At 49.5% G+C, this 16,516-nt stretch overlaps 1 protein-coding gene and 1 long non-coding RNA gene across 2 annotated transcripts; one reads left to right on the top strand and one right to left on the bottom strand.

Moving 5' to 3' along the window:
* Positions 1-587: 587 nt before the first annotated feature.
* LOC138795949 (uncharacterized) lies at positions 588-2,443 on the bottom strand. The gene is made up of 3 exons (XR_011363694.1): positions 2,349-2,443; positions 1,368-1,450; positions 588-685 (listed from the first exon to the last, which is right to left on the bottom strand). It is a non-coding gene; the product is annotated as an uncharacterized lncRNA (long non-coding RNA).
* Positions 2,444-6,986: 4,543 nt separating this feature from the next.
* Positions 6,987-15,049, top strand: QTRT1 (queuine tRNA-ribosyltransferase catalytic subunit 1). Its single transcript, XM_069975359.1, has 10 exons — positions 6,987-7,250; positions 9,670-9,738; positions 10,590-10,728; positions 10,824-10,902; positions 10,990-11,105; positions 11,779-11,917; positions 12,967-13,042; positions 14,041-14,150; positions 14,230-14,314; positions 14,798-15,049. The coding sequence occupies exons 1-10, from the start codon at positions 7,026-7,028 to the stop codon at positions 14,948-14,950; spliced, it is 1,191 nt and encodes a 396-aa protein (XP_069831460.1). The 5' UTR covers positions 6,987-7,025; the 3' UTR covers positions 14,951-15,049.
* The last annotated feature ends 1,467 nt before the right edge of the window (positions 15,050-16,516 follow it).

The raw sequence follows: 16,516 nt of genomic DNA, 5'->3' as shown, positions 1-16,516 counted from the left end.
GGTGTAAATATACACCTGGTGTAAACTGCCCACAGCAACCAATCACAGCTCAGCTTCCAGCTCTAGTAAAATATAAGAGGAGCTGTGATTGGTTGCTGTGGGCAGTTTACACCACATGTATATTTACATCCTTCTTCTATGCCCCATATTTTTCACTTCAAGTCCGATCTGTGCCCCATATATTTGATTAAAGCCCCTCTATGCTCCAATTACTAGTGTCCCCCCCACAGTGCCCCCACCAGAGAAAAAAACAAACAAACAACAACTCTCCTGTGACCCGTTCCTGCAGCTCCTCTCCCGACAGCGCGTGTCTTTTCTCTATAAGGCATCAGTGTGACTTCTGGTGCTGCATGGTTTTGCTAATGGCATTGTAGTCCTAGTCCCACACACTACTTACCCCACCTGACCCCCCCCCCCCCCCACACACACACACTACCCCACCTTAACCCCCCCCCCCCCCCCCCCCTAGGTAATTTTGACTACAGGGCGAATCTTGATAAAAGCAGTGTGTGTATTATGACATGGAGCAGTGTTACTCAACCTTTTTCAAATTGAGGCAAAAAAGTCATTCAGTGACTCACAGGTGACGTCTTCTTTGTTCTGAGGTGTCACTTTCCCTTTTCCTCTCCATCCGGCCCAGACCTCCATGATGATTTCTTGCAGCTACAATTCATCTCTTCTGAACCTGCCAGACAAACATCTTAGGTTCCGCACTTACAACAACTTCCACTTTTTTGTGTCATGTGCAGTAAAGTAGAGATGAGCGAACCGGCTGAGGTTTGGCTTTGTATGAACCTGAATTATCGGTTTCTGATTCCCGCTGTCTGGACGCTCCGTGGAGAGGATGGATACAGCCTGAGGACTGCCTGGAAAACTGGGATACAGCCATAGCCATAGGCTGTATCCCAGTTTTCCAGACAGTCCTCTGGCTGTATCCACCCGCTCCACGGAGCGGCCAGACAGCGGGAATCAGAAACCGATAATTCAGGTTCTTACAAACCCGAACCTCAGCCGGTTTGCTCATCTCTACAGTAAAGTTAGTAGGTATGTGGGTTGCCCCCTGTATATAGAATCCCCTGCTGTGCTCCCATATAATAATAAGGCCACCTGTGCAGTGCCCCAATAGTAATAATCCCCCCTGTGCTGTCACCATAGTAATAATCCCCCCCCGTGCTCTGTCCCATAGTAGTTATCCCCCTGTGCTGTCCCCATAGTACTCCCCCTGTTCTGCACCCCCATAGTAATCCCCCCGTGCTGCACCCCCACAGTAATTCCCCCTGTGCTCTGCTCCATAATACAGCCCCCATTCCCCCCCCCCCCCCCCCCCCCCCCGCATTGCCAAATACAAACAAAAACATTATACTCACCTTATTCTGAAATACAGCGGGTCCTTCTCTCTTCTGATCTCCTCGCAGGCCGTATCCTCCCAATAAACTTGCGGTCCCGTGGGCTGTGGGTGGGCGGGCACTATCGTCAGTCTGAGCATGATGTTTCGGAGGGGCGGCCGCTGACAGGGGCACACTAATTAAGATCCCCCCCCACACACACACACTCACACACTACCCTACCTGACCCCCACACACACACTTACACATTAGCCCACCTAACAAATCCCCCCCACACTCACTACCCCACCTGACACTCCACACACACTCACACACCTACCCCACCTGACAAATCCCCCACACACGCTCACACTACCCCACCTGACAACCCCCCACACACTCTCACACTACCCCACCTGACAAATCCCCCACTCACGCTCACACTACCCCACCTGACAAATCCCCCACACACGCTCACACTACCCCACCTGACAAATCCCCCACTCACGCTCACACTACCCCACCTGACAAAACCCCCCACTCACACTACCCCACCTGACAAATCCCCCACATACGCTCACACTACCCCACTTGACAAATCTCCCACTCACACTATCCCACCTGACAAATCCCCCCACACACACTCACACTATCCCACCTGACAAATCCCCCCACACATACTCACACTATGCCACCTGACAAATCCCCCCCACACACAATCACACTATCCCACCTGACAACCCCCCCCCCCCCCACACACTCACACTATCCCACCTGACAACCCCCCCCCACACACACTCACACTATCCCACCTGACAAATCCCCCCCCCACACACTCACACTCTCCCACCTGACAAATCCCCCCCACACACTCACACTCTCCCACCTGACAAATCCCCCCCACACACTCACACTCTCCCACCTGACAAATCCCCCCCTCCCCTCTCCACTCCTCCACCTGACAATCCCGCCCCTGCCACCGCCTCCCCCCGCCTGTCCGAATCGGCGCTTCTGCCACCTCACCCCTCCGTGGCCTGCTCCTTCCACCTCAGCACGCTTTTTTCCGTGCGGCCCGCTCCTTTCACCGCAGCCCGCCCCTGCTCCTGGCGTGCTCAACCAATCAATGTGGAACAGGAGCGTGGGGCCGCTGCGACTGGCTGTTGTGCATGTACAACGCATGCGCCACAGCCAGCTGCAGCGGCCCCACGCTCCTGCTCCGAGTTGATTGGATGAGCACGCCAGGAGCAGGGGCGGGCTGCAGTGGAAGGAGCGGGCCGGAAGGAGAGGAGCGGGCTGCGCGGTGGGAGGAGCGGGCCGCATCGGTGATTTTTTTTTTTTTATTGTGCAACCCGGGCGGCCCACGGACTGGTAATCTGGCCAGCCCAGCGGGCATTTGCCCGGCTTGCCAGATTACCAGTCCGGGCCTGCTGCATAGTCACTAGAGGGTTACTGTCTTATTGTGGTTCTGTGCACCAATAAGAGATGCTTTTTTCTTCCTACCTATCTCTACTCTCTTCTCTTTGCACACTTTCTTCTCCACCACTTACAGCATGGGTCTCAAACTCGCGGCCCGCGGGCCAACTGCGGCCCGCGGGACACAAGTTTGCGGCCCCCACCACTTTACTGCCCGGCGGCCCCCCTCCGCCGCCAGGCCCATTGATCGATCACTCTTGTGACCGCAAGCAGTGTTTTGCTTGGGGTCACAAGAGTCTGTGTTGGACGGCCCCCGGTGATGCTGCCTCCCTGGGGGTGTCCCCGGGATTCCCGGGCAGCACGCGCACCAGGGAGCTGTGTGCGCAGCGGCTGTTGCTTCCGAGTCAGGGAGCGCTGACCCGGAAGTAACAGCCTGGCGAACACAGCTCCCTGGTGCGCGTGCTGCCCGGGAATCCCGGGGACACCCGCAGGGAGGCAGCATCAGCCGGGGGCCGTCCGGAAGAAGGGAGCTGCGACGTGGGATCGATGTGTTAGGTGAGTTGTTTTTTTGTTTTGCTCTTTATCTACTTTGCGGGGTACAAGATATGGGGACAACATCTACAAAGAGGGGGGCATTTATTTGGGGGGAAAGATAAGAAGGGGGCAACATAAAAGAGGCATCTATCTGGGGGGGAGATAAGGGAGGCAACATAAAGGAGGCATCTATATGGGGGGAGATAAGGGGGGCAACATAAAGGAGGCATCTATCTGGGGGGAGATAAGGGAGGCAACATAAAGGAGGCATCTATATGGGGGGAGATAAGGGAGGCAACATAAAGGAGGCATCTATATGGGGGGAGATAAGGGAGGCAACATAAAGGAGGCATCTATATGGGGGGAGATAAGGGGGGCAACATAAAGGAGGCATCTATATGGGGGGAGATAAGGGGGGCAACATAAAGGAGGCATCTATATGGGGGGAGATAAGGGGGGCAACATAAAGGAGGCATCTATATGGGGGGGAGATAAGGGGGGCAACATAAAGGAGGCATCTATATGGGGGGGAGATAAGGGGGGCAACATAAAGGAGGCATCTATATGGGGGGGAGATAAGGAGGCATCTATATGGGGGGGAGATAAGGGGGCATCTATATGGGGGGGGAGATAAGGGGGGCAACATAAAGAGGCATCTATATGGGGGGGAGCTAAGGGGGGCAACATAAAGGAGGCATCTATATGGGGGGGAGATAAGGAGGCATCTATATGGGGGGGAGATAAGGGGGCAACATAAAGGAGGCATCTATATGGGGGGGAGATAAGGGGGGCAACATAAAGGAGGCATCTATATGGGGGGGAGATAAGGGGGGCAATATAAAGGAGGCATCTATATGGGGGGAAATATAAGGAGGGGACTACATGGGGGCATCTACTATAGGGGGACTACACAGAGAGGGGCTCCCAAGGAGATGCACATGGGGCCATCTATATGGAAGACTGAGCAAGGGGCCATCTGTACACAGAGGGGGGCATATTCTATAAGGGGGGGGTCACATAGAGTCAGCCTACCTACTAAATGAGGCTGTAAAGGGGCTAATACAGATGTGCAGTTAGTAGAGAGATGAGGATGGTGCCAGTGTGAGGAGCCTAATATGTTTCTCTGGTAGATTCTGTGGATTCGTGGCTCGAAGAAGTTCTCACAATGGCCCAGGAGAGAAGGAGAAGATGATGAAAAGGGAAGAACTCCGATCAATGAAGATGTCCCCTGTGAGTCACCTGATGTAACTTTCATGTTCAGAAAGTTAAATGTTAAGGAACTGTCAATACAGACATTTGAATCTGAATAATAATAATTACATTTGATGACATTGGAATGTTTTTGTAAGAGCTTTTCTTGTGGAAACCCTGATGCGGCCCAGCCTCACCCAGACTCTACCTCCAGCGGCCCCCAGGTAAATTGAGTTTGAGACCCCTGACTTACAGGGACTGTTACACACCCTGTAGGAAGTGGGCACTTGGGGAGAAGAAGTGTAGCGTCACCTAGTTAGTTATTTCCTCTCTGATTCTCTGAGGAGTAGGACGCACACAGATCAGGCATTCTTGCTGAACTTAGACAGGGCCAGACCAGCGGTGAACAGCCACATATGGAGAACGCAGAGACTTTCTTTCTAAAAGCTACACTTACAGACACTATGCAGTGCTAAACAGCTAAGAGAGGACAAGTCAGAGATCACCCCAGCCCATGCCGTGAACCTATTGAAAGTGTAGGGCAGTATCCTAAAGCAGAGGAACTGACCCAGATAGAGCAAAGCAGCCGTAACCAAGGCCTACGTACTCTATCTCACAGCACAGGTGACACAGAGACACGCTCAGACACTTAGGTCAACTCAGGTAACCAAGACTGGTGCTTGTTTCACCCTTGTAGGACAGGTAAGTCGACACTGCAGGGCAGAAGGTGGTTTAGCGACACTCAAGTCGACACATGAGCACAAGTATTCTCTCAAGTATTTCTTCTCACAAGTTTCAGCAGAGCACATTACTACACTGGGTTTGGGCTCTCCCAACAAACTCCTCTCCACTCTTCTGAACTCTTCTCTTCTACTCAACACTCAACTGAACCAGTACTGCTACTCTACTTCAGCACTTTAGCATCTCTCAGCACAGATTCAGTGAACTCAAGTCTGTACCTCAGAAGTCACTTGTTACCCTGTATTGCAAGAGATTTTCAGTAAAGATCAGTTTATTTATTCTACTGGGACTCAGTGATAATTGCACCAGCACCTATACACGCAGGCTATACCATCTTTGGGTCATTTTCCTCTTTTTGTGGGTGGCGGTACTGACAGTCCGGGTGGGTCATCTCTCCACTCCGGACCACCGTGATAAGAGCCCAAGGGACCCATCACAGCCTGGCAGGTCACACACACATGGCAGTGGGACCCCCTAATGGCAGCGGCCTCTATCTGCAGGATAATTCTCAGTGGCCACACTGCAGACATTGTTCAGAAATGAGGAACATGACAAATAGATCAAGGTCAATCAGATCCATCTTGCGTGGATGTGTGGGAAAAAGTCCCATCCATGGAGGCCGCACCTCACACCTTACAGGATCTGCCACTGATACCGCCAGGACTCATTACAGTCCATAACTTGCTGAAATATTTCTAGAATTGGTGCTGCAAATCAATGTATAAATCCCTGGCCGTCTAGGCTCTAACTGAATATTAAAAGGCTTTCTTTGCTATGTATAACCTTAGTTGCCATTATCCATTTGATTTGTCACACTAGGCTCAGAGGTTGTTCACACGGTATAAAAAGGAGATTATATAACAGACGGGTATTTTCAGATTTTTCATGCAATATTATCTCTTCTTTGTGACAATGTCAGACGTTGTTGATCTCATAACTGTGTCTTCAAAGTATGCAGTGACAGCCCGTTATTATAGGGCGGCCATACCGGATATACAACCTGTACAGCTGCAGGCAGGTAAGGGGGGAGGGGGTCACTTCAACTTTCAATGACATCTCATTGACGTCCATAACTCTAGTTCCACCACCAAAATCCAGCAGGATTACTATGGGTGACAGCAGGCGGCAGCAGTAGTAGTCAATGGGGGGCATGCAGGAAGGTGGCTGTGGTTGTTATGGGGGCACATGGTTGTTGTTATGGAGACACATGGTTCTTATGGGGGCACTGGGGTTGTTGTTATGGGGGCACATGGTTCTTATAGGGGCACTGGGGTTGTTGTTATGGGGGCACATTGTTGTTGCTAAGGGGGCGCTGGGGTTGTTGTTATGAAGGCATTATTCCTGTTCCTATGGGGGCACCATGGTTGTTATGGGGGCGCATGGTTATTGATATAAGATACTGTGGATGTCAGTATAAAGAAGCGGTGGGTTATTAGGGGCATGGTGACAATACTTGACTGTAGCTGATGTATGATTGGCAGTACACTTTCCTTACCAATGGAAAAACTTGTAAAGCTGCTGAAAAAGACAGGTGTAAACACAACCCTAAGCATACACTACTCTTCTCAGCAAGCATCACCCTATATACATCGCCTTGTAAAAACAATACAATAGGTGGTAAAAGCAAACAAACAAAATCTGTAGGGTTTTAATAAAGTTGTTTTCATTTAAATAACTTTGCTGTATAGGTAGACCTATAAAACCATCAAGCAAACTTTGTTACATTACTAATAAAGTTATTCAAATAAAGAAGCATCGATTTCCAACACAGTTGCTAGGGCGCTGGAACGCAACACGTCACTTCCGACTGTCAGTGGGAACATGGCGGCGCCCAAGGGACATGCGCTGCTTCACCGGGTGTTGGCAGAATGTCCGGTAACGAAAGCTCGGGCCTGCGAACTGATCTTACCGCACGGGCCAGTGAAGACGCCGGTGTTTATGCCGGTAGGAACTCAGGGCACGATGAAGGGGGTGACTGCGGATCAGCTGCGGGACCTGGGCTGTGAGATCTGCCTGGGGAACACCTACCACCTGGGAATGAGGCCGGTAAGAGACGGATGGAGACCGCATAAGTGTGAATTGTGACAACTGAAATCCAACAAACAAAGCTTCTGAAAACGGCGCCTCCTCGGGTTGCGTGTGGTATTGCAGCTCTAATATGTTGAAGTGCAGTACCAGACCCAACCTGTGGATGGCAGTGGCGCTGTTTTTGTAAGTTTTTCTAATCTTAGGAACCCCTATAAGCACTAGAAACTGCTGAAGATTGGATGCTGACCTGCATTGCAGACACGTCATCCCCATTGTGTCCGTTTTGTTGTAGATTTGCTGCAGGTTTCTCGATTTTCTCTCCTCAGAGGACAGATAAATGGCGTCAGAGCTTGTTATCCACATATCCATAACATAGGCTACCACCAACCCCCAAAACAAGTTTCTTCCACAAACAGCGCCACTTTTATCCCCAGGCTGTGTGTGGTATTACATGTCTGATTCAGGAAAATAAATGGGGCTGGGTTGTATTACCGCACACAGCCTGAGTGGCGCTGTGTTTTACTTTGTCTGGTTAATCGCGTAGAATTCCGTAGTGTGAACCCACAAATACATAACATCATATGCAAATTAAGGGCCGGTTCACACTGAGCAAAGACGGCACAATTCTGCCGTGCTCAGTGTCCTGCTTTGAGCGAATGGGAGAGGGCGCGACTGTCCGCTCCCTCTCCACTCATGAACATGCTCATTCTTTGAGCGGAGAGCGGTGGCAGCGGACGAGCGTGCGCCCTCTCCAGTCACTTAACAGCTGGACACCGAGCACGGCGGGATTCCGCGGCGGAGAGCTCCGCTGCGGAATTGCGCCGTGTTTGCTCAGTGTGAACTGGCCCTAAAGGAAAGTTGTACAGATTTGTAATTTACTTCTACTTAAAAATCTCCACTTTTCCAGTACTTATCAGCTTCTGTATGTCCTGCAGGATGTGGTATATTCTTTTCAGTCTGACACAGTGCTCTCTGCTGCCACCTCTGTCCATGTCAGGAATTGTCTAGAGCAGGAGAGGTTTTTTAATGTGGATTTGCTACTGCTCTGGACAGTTCCTGACATGGACAGAGGTGGCAGCAGAGAGCACTGTGTCAGACTGGAAAGAATACACCACTTCCTGCAGGACATACAGCAGATGAGAAGTAAAAATAATATATTCCTCTTAAAGAGGCCAGCCACTTCAGATGGGGGTGACATATTGTATATACCACTGCGTGGTGAGGGTCTGGATGTCACGATTGCTGTGAGGGGGGCAATGTGCCACCACTTATCTTGTTACCAGTGGGTCCTCAGTAGGTTCCAGTCTCTTGGCTAAGGGGTTGTCACATTGTCGCGTCCTTTGTGCTGCCTGACTTTCCGTTGAATAGCATTAAAGATTTAACATAATTCCAGAAACAGCGCCACCCTGTCCTCAGGTTGTGTGTGGTATTGCAGTTAAAGTGAATAGAGCCGAGGTGTAATACCATACACAACCTGAGGACAGGGGTGGCGCTCTTTTTAAGAAGTAATCCCTTTAACCCAGGCATGTCCAAAGTCCGGCCCGCGGGCCATTTGCGGCCCGCGTTCCGAACTTTTACGGCCCCCCAGCAGATACCTTGAGGCTTTGCCGCTGCCGCTCTCGTCGCCACGCCACTCTAGTGCACGGAAAAAGAAAGCCGAAATCTTGCGATGTCCGAGATTTCTGCTTTCCTTTTTCGTGCGCTAGAGTACTGAGTACTGACATCTCGGACATCGCGAGATTTCGGCTTTCCTTTTTCGTGCGCTAGAGTACTGAGTACTGACATCTCGGACATCGCGAGATTTCGGCTTTCCGAGATTTCAGTACTGAGTACTGACGGTGGTCTGGCCAGCTGGAGATCTCGCACGTCGTGAGTTCTAGGGCTGGAGATTCTTACAACTCCTCAGAGGTCAAGGAGGCTGATGACCTCAGCTTAGTTATATATAACTTTTAGTATATATTATTTATATAAGTTCCAACGCCACCCTACTCTTCCAGAAGGGTTAGACCAGCAGGGTCCTCGAAAAAAAATGTTCTGCAGCCATACATAGGTAGTGGTAGTCTCTGAAGAGGAGTTGGCTACTGTAGGCAAGGAAAAGCGGGGCTATACACTCACCATACATAAAGGGAGCATATAGGAATCTGTGGTAGCAAGCTGTCATACCCTTCATTAACCCCTGACTGCCTTTCACTCTGCTATAATTCCATTATCTGATGTGCGACTATTTCACAGCTTGCTATTATCTGCCTGTGTTATAAAGCATGTAGCATGTAAAATGGTCGGCCCTCGCACATGTTCACTTCATCAAATCTGGCACTCTTCGAAAAAAGTTTGGACATGCCTGCTTTAACCCTTCTATTCCCTTAGTGTTATGGTGGTTCCCATATCTCTGTACTCCTGTTTCATCCTGCTCATTCTTGTCACTTTTCTCAATCAGGGTCCAGAGATCATGAAGAAGGTGAACGGCCTCCACGGCTTTATGAACTGGGACCGCAACCTGCTGACAGTAAGTGTGGAGACCTCAGGTATGGTGGTAGGGGGGTCTGACAGGTTACCGCACCCACCCCAGTGTGTATGCTATGGATCCAGCCTGATCCTTCCATAGGGTAACACCGAGGTGATATATCTAAAGATCAGTGGGTCCTGAGCACTAAGATCCCGACCAATCATAAACCTCTGACTAGAGATGAGGCAACTTACAATAAGTTAGGGTTTACGTGAATCTGAACTATCGGCATTTGAATCCCTCAGCCTGGAGAAGGTGGATACAGCCTATATCCATGGCTTCCAGACAGTCTATGAGCTGCATCCACCTTCTCCAGGCTGAGGGATTCAAATGCTGATGAGCGTACACAGTGCCCCCCGCCCCCTAGTGGTCACACACAGTGCCTCCCCCCCCCCTATAGTGGTCATACAAAGTACCCCCCCCAATAGTGGTCTTACACAGTGCCCCCCCCCCCCCCCCGCCTATAGTGTTCATACACAGTGCCCCCCCTATAGTGGTCATACACAGTGATTCCCACCCCTATAGTTGTCATACACAGTGCCCCCCCCTATAGTTGTCATACACAGTGCCCCCCCCCCCCTATAGTGGTCAGTATGTAGCATTGCTGGCACATCTTCCCTCCCCCAGCAATAAGGTAAAGCACACTACACTCAGCACTAAGCAGGAATGAAGCTGTCCCTCTAGCGCCACCTATTGCTCCACTATTGTACTACAGATGAGTGATTTCTGTCAGTCATTTGCTGTGATCTCCGTCAGCTGCTGGGATACATTGCCGGGGTATACAGGCCGGGGAATAGAGCAGATGTGGCTGTATATGTATAATAATAATCCTTGTGCTCCTCTGGTGACAGGACAGCGGGGGATTTCAGATGGTGTCACTGGTGGAGCTGTCCAAGGTGACAGAAGAAGGAGTCCACTTTAAGTCTCCATATGACGGGAAAGAGATCCTCCTGACCCCAGAGAAATCTATAGAGATCCAGAATGCGCTGGGTAAGTGACCGCTCCTCTCAGGATCTCCAGCTGTTGCAGAACTACAACTCCCATCATGCACTGCACTGTCACTATCCTGCCTTCTCCTCGCTCAGGCTCTGACATCATGATGCAGCTGGATGATGTAGTGAGCAGCACCATCTCAGGTCCCCGCGTGGAGGAAGCCATGTACAGGTCAGGACACCATTGTATTGCTTCATATGTATAACTATATAGCGGGTAATGTTCTCTGTCTGCTTATTATGTTATTTTATGCCTCAGATCCATCCGCTGGTTAGATCGCTGCATCACAGCCAATCAGAACCCGGAGAAGCAGAATCTGTTCGCTATAATCCAGGGAGGTCTGAACGCCGAGCTGCGCAGGAAGTGTTTGGATGGTACGTGCACTATCACGACCTATAGAGGGCATGTCATTCTCTTAAAATGTGTTATATTCCAGAGCTGTACTCTAAATTCTGCACTCTTCAGAGCTTAACGTGTAACTGCTATTTAAGTTTTCTTAAAATAGTACAATAGTTTAGAGAAGCAAAGTGAAGATGGGTTAGCTGAGTCCTTTATAACCTATAGAGGGGGAGGGGCTGAGGGGGATGAGTGAGCAGGGAGAGCAGACAAGCAGCTGTACAGTTTGGAGACTGTCTGGGCACATAAAATGCTGGATTCAGTGGCCAGAAAGGTCCGTGCCTATCTAGGAACTTGCTGCGAGAAGATTACAGGACGTAGTATTGTGCAGGGCTGCCTTTTCTCCTTTACGTGCTCACTCTTCCCCCTTCGCCCCTCCCCTCTCCATAGAGCATAATGGACACAGAAATCCTTCTTCTTCTGAAGTGAGGGGGGGTGGTAGGAAACAGCTTTATGACTACAGAAGGAAACTCTTGTGCTTCATAAAACTTATTACAGAGTTTCTTAAAATCGCTTGTACTATTGATATTTACTGTTTTCTGAAAAACGACATTTACACTTTAAGCCTGTGTATTGCCAGGAGTGTATGTTTGTTGCCTCCTTGTGTATTATGAGACGTTATAAGCCGATAATAGTCAATGTTTTGTGTAGAGATGACTAAACGTGATGTCCCTGGCTTTGCCATTGGTGGCCTGAGCGGAGGTGAGGAGAAGGACCACTTCTGGAGGATGGTGACTCTCAGCACTGACCACTTACCTAAGGACAAGCCTCGCTACCTTATGGGTGTAGGGTAAGCTGCCAAGAAGCTGTAAAGCAGGGACCCGGGAACCTGGGGCCCTCCAGCTGTGGCCCTGCCCTAGGAAGTCCTGGAAAACATAAATATAGTCCATAGGCTATGTCCATGTTTTCTGGCAGCCTTAGGGGGCGGCATCCACCGGGAGTCAAATACCGAGTGTTCGGGTTCACTAGTTCCGAGCCTAAGAGAGTAAGGAGCAGTGGTCCCTCCATTTAGTGTTATTGGGGAGAGTATACACAGCAGCTGCTTACATCAGTCTAATAGAAATGAATGGAGCATTAGGCTGCCTCTCCAGGTTATACTGCCCCCCACTGTTGTTGTACAGTAAAGAGGACAGGGACTCCCATTTTAATATTTTTCTATTTTGTCCAACCTCTGCCGCTCTGTCAGCAGGCTCCAGCTGTGTCCCCTTCATTGCCTACACAGGAGCAGCGCCGTACATATGGTTGTGGCTGTGCATGGTATTGCAGTTCAGTCCCCTTCATGTGAATGGCATTGAGCTGCAGTAGTAGGTACACCCATCCATGGGGCCGAGCCACTGTGAGTAGAAATGTAAGAAATAGCCACAGTACTGCAAGGAAGGGGTTACACTGAGCACTAAGCTGCTGCTGCTGAGAGCCTACAGGGATGGGAGGCAGGTTACATGGAGCACTGTGGGCAATATAGCAGTAGGTACACTGGTATTTACACAAGGGATGCCTCCCTGAGCTTTATGGTTGGTAAAAGGCAAGAAGCCTTCGATTTACCTTTCAGGTACAGCATAGATCATCTTCAGCAGGTAGACTGGCTCATCTTGCAGGTACACAGCCTAGGCTCGCTTTTAGCTGCACATAGCACATGCACAAGCCGCTCCCCATGTTTTGTATTCAGTGTGTGTGTGTATAATATATATAAATATATAATATTCTCTTCCACATCTCTGTTGCCCAGACCCATTGTTGTTCCAGCATCGGAGTCTGGTGGCCTATAGACAGTCTTATAGTGTCCTCTGTCCTATCATATCACACATGGTCATAGTAATATCATTATTTTCCCTCCTGCAGATATGCCACAGACCTGGTGGTTTGCGTTGCTCTGGGATGTGACATGTTTGACTGTGTGTTCCCCACCAGGACGGCGGTGAGTATCTTCTAGCTGCTGTATAATGGAGCTGTCCCATCCTCCCGCTGTCAGGGCGCTGCGGATGAATGTTTCCTCTCTAGCCCCCGGGGTGACGTTTCTCTGGATTAGGAGGTTACAGTCTCATTATTATTATTTCGCTCTGCAAATCTGCAACCTTCAGCGGCTCCTCAGCTCCTCCTCATCGGCTTCCTGCTTCTCAGAACTAGGTCTTGTCCTCCTGGGTATTAGGTAAAGTGTGGAACTGCAGAACCTCATCATACACCTCAGCTGCTGCAGAACCTCATCACACACCTCAGCTGCTGCAGAACCTCATCATATACATCTCAGCTGCTGCAAAACCTCATACTACACCTTAGCTCCTGCAGAACCTCATCATATACATCTCAGCTGCTGCAGAGCCTCATCATAAACCTTAGCCGCTGCAGAACCTCATACCACACCTCAGCCGCTGCAGAACCTCATACCACACCTCAGCCGCTGCAGAACCTCATCACACATCTCAGCTGCTGCAGAACCCCATACTACACCTCAGCCGCTGCAGAACCTCATCATACACCTCAGCCGCTGCAGAAGCTCATCAGACATCTCAGCTGCTGCAGAACCTCATCATACACACCTAAGCTGCTGCAGAACCTCATGATACCCCTCAGCTGCTGCAGAATCTTATCATACCCTTCAGCTGCTGCAGAACCTTATCATACCCCTCAGCTGCTGCAAAACCTGATCATACACACTTCAGCTGCTGCAGAACCTCGTAATACACCTCAGCCGCTCTAAAACATACAATAGAGGTTCTGCAGCAGTTCCAGTGCATGGGAATTATGTGCCACTACTATAAATAATGCAGAGTATTAGACGTGGTGGTAGTGTTGTGTAACCTGTATACATGTAGTGCTCCTTGTGCCTCCTTGGAGAGTCGTAACACTTGTTATAATTTCCCATAAGAGGTAGTTATCCCGTATTATATATAATTATCCTGATCTCTTTGTCTCTAGAGGTTTGGCTCGGCGTTGGTTCCCTGGGGATCTCTCCAGATAAAGAGCAAACAATTTGCCAAAGACTTCCAGCCCATAGACAAGGCCTGTCCCTGCCCCACGTGTCAGAGGTAAGGGGTTCTGCAATAATAACCTATACGTAATATAATCCCGGGATCAGTGACATCACTCTGCTCATGTCTATTGTAGGTATTCCCGTGCTTACATCCACGCCTTATTCAAAAGTGATACAGCGGCCATGCATCATATAACAATCCATAACATTGCTTACCAGGTATGTGGAGAACAGCACAGAACTGGATAGAGGTATAGAGGGGAAAACTATAGTATTTGTCATGGAGTCTGCTCCTCCCACCACAGGGTGACACAGACAGGGGGGAGGAGCTCTGTGACATGAAGTCTGCTCCTTCCACTACAGGGTGATAGACAGGAGGGAGGAGTTATGTGACTATGTGACATGGAGTGTGCTCCTCCCACTACAGGGGGACACAGACAGGAGGGAGGAGCTATGTGACATGGAGTCTGCTCCTCCCACCACAGGGTGAGACGGACAGGAGGGAGGAGTTATGGGACATGGAGTCTGGTCCTCCCACCACAGAGTGATATACAGGAGGAAGGAGCTGCGTGATATGGAGTCTGCTCCTCCCACCACAAGGTGACCGGAACAGGAGGGAGGAGCTGTGGGACATTGAATGGCCCCTCCCACCACAGGGTGATATGATAGGAGAGATAACCTATTTCTCCCTTCCTTCTCTAGCTGAATCTGATGCGCTCGGTGCGGGATAGCATTCTGGACGGCCGTTTCCCACAATTTATACAGGATTTTATGAGAACCATGTACGGCACAAAGGACAAGTACCCACAGTGGGCCGTAGATGCCTTAAAGACGGTCAGCATCACCCTCAAGTGACCCTTTGGCTTCTACTTAATAGACCTACATTCCTTCTCCTGGACCTTCCCTAATCTCACAAAAGACGGGGAAACGGTTATATAGCGCCCGCCTGTACTCTGTGGCAGTGCCATCACCAGAGCTGCCATGCCAGTGGCTGCAAGGTTATTCTAATAGAAGGTTCTTTATGGGAAGATTATGTCACATTCAACATGGCTGCCAACACAGCTTTCCCAGCAGATGTCACTCAGCTATGCAGCAGCCCAGGAAAGTTAGTACTGGAGCTGTACTAGCGGCCATATTGGATGTAACACAGCTTTCCTGAGAACAGATCCAGCGGGATAGACTTAGAACGCAGTTTATTATTACCCGGGTTCTCTGGCAGTGCCCGCTGTGCACAGGTTAGAAAAGGGTTATTTCTCCATTTTATGCATTTATCTTGTGTTTCTTCTTAATTTTAATATTTTTTTTACAATAAAACAGATGAGTCTGCACATGCTCGATCACTGACCAGACATAGGACAATCTTATTCTGCATACACAACAAAACCAGAGCTGCAAAATCAGTGCCACACCTGTCCACAGGTTATGTGTGGTATTACAACTCTGTTCCATTCACTTCAGTGGGCCTGAGCTGCAATACCACTCACAACCTGAGGACAAAGGTGGTGCTGTTTCTGGAAAAAAAGCTACCATGTGTTTTTTTTAACATTAAGTCCTTTAACCACTTAAAGTGGAACTCTGGCAATTTTTTATTTATTTTTTTCAAATTAACTGGTATCAGAAAGTTTTATATAGATTTGTAAATTACTCCTATTCAAAAATCTCCAGTCTTCCAGTACTTATCAGCTACTTTATGTCCTGCAGGAAGTGTTGTATTCTTTCCAGTCTGACACAGTGCTCTCTGCTGCCACCTCTGTCCATATCAGGAACTGTCCAGAGCAGCAGCAAATCCCCATAGAAAACCTCTACTGCTCTGGACAGCTCCTGACATGGACAGAGGTGGCAGCAGAGAGCACTGTGTCAGACTGGAAAGAATACACCACTTCCTGTAGGACATACAGCAGCTGATACTGGAACACTGGAGATTTTTAAATAAAAGTAATTTACAAATTGACATAAGTTTCTAAAACCAGTTGATTTGAAAGTACTCGCTGGAGTTCCCCTTTAAGCTCGGGTGAGATGGTTGCCCCCATAATAATAATGTACAAAAAAAATGATAGAATAGAAATCATTTAGAAATAAGAAAATATTTCTGTATCGGTAAAGACAAAAAAAAAATCCTAGGCTCTCTCCGCCCTTTAAGGATCTCCAGGGGGTCTGGCAGATCCTCACACATGACAGGCTGGTTGAGGACATCACAGCAGAACCTTTAAAGCATCACCATCATTTCAGAAAAGCTGTGACAGGTCCCAGAGGGATGTAAGGAGTCTGGCTTGGTCGGGGTTTAGGCGTTCGGACCCCCCACCGACCGCTAGAACAAGAGCTGGGCTCCCCGTCTCCCTGCAGGAGACAGATGTGGAGTAAATGTGTGGAGAGCGCTCCCTGCAGAGACCTGGAGAGAAGCCCTAGTGGACTCCGACCTGT

This window comes from Dendropsophus ebraccatus, chromosome 1 (genome assembly GCF_027789765.1).
Source record: "Dendropsophus ebraccatus isolate aDenEbr1 chromosome 1, aDenEbr1.pat, whole genome shotgun sequence".
In the NCBI taxonomy this organism is placed as follows: Eukaryota; Metazoa; Chordata; class Amphibia; order Anura; family Hylidae; genus Dendropsophus; species Dendropsophus ebraccatus.
The sequence above is the reverse complement of the archived record's forward strand: the minus strand, read 5'-3'. Positions and strand labels throughout refer to the sequence as shown.

Bases quoted from the DNA above. Each gene is read 5' to 3' on its own strand.
- QTRT1 (XM_069975359.1), top strand. From the start codon at position 7,026: ATGGCGGCGCCCAAGGGACATGCGCTGCTTCACCGGGTGTTGGCAGAA. The intron at 10,729-10,823 runs GTAAGTGACCGC...CTCCTCGCTCAG, and splicing joins AGAGATCCAGAATGCGCTGG to GCTCTGACATCATGATGCAG. The intron at 11,918-12,966 runs GTAAGCTGCCAA...TCCCTCCTGCAG, and splicing joins CGCTACCTTATGGGTGTAGG to ATATGCCACAGACCTGGTGG.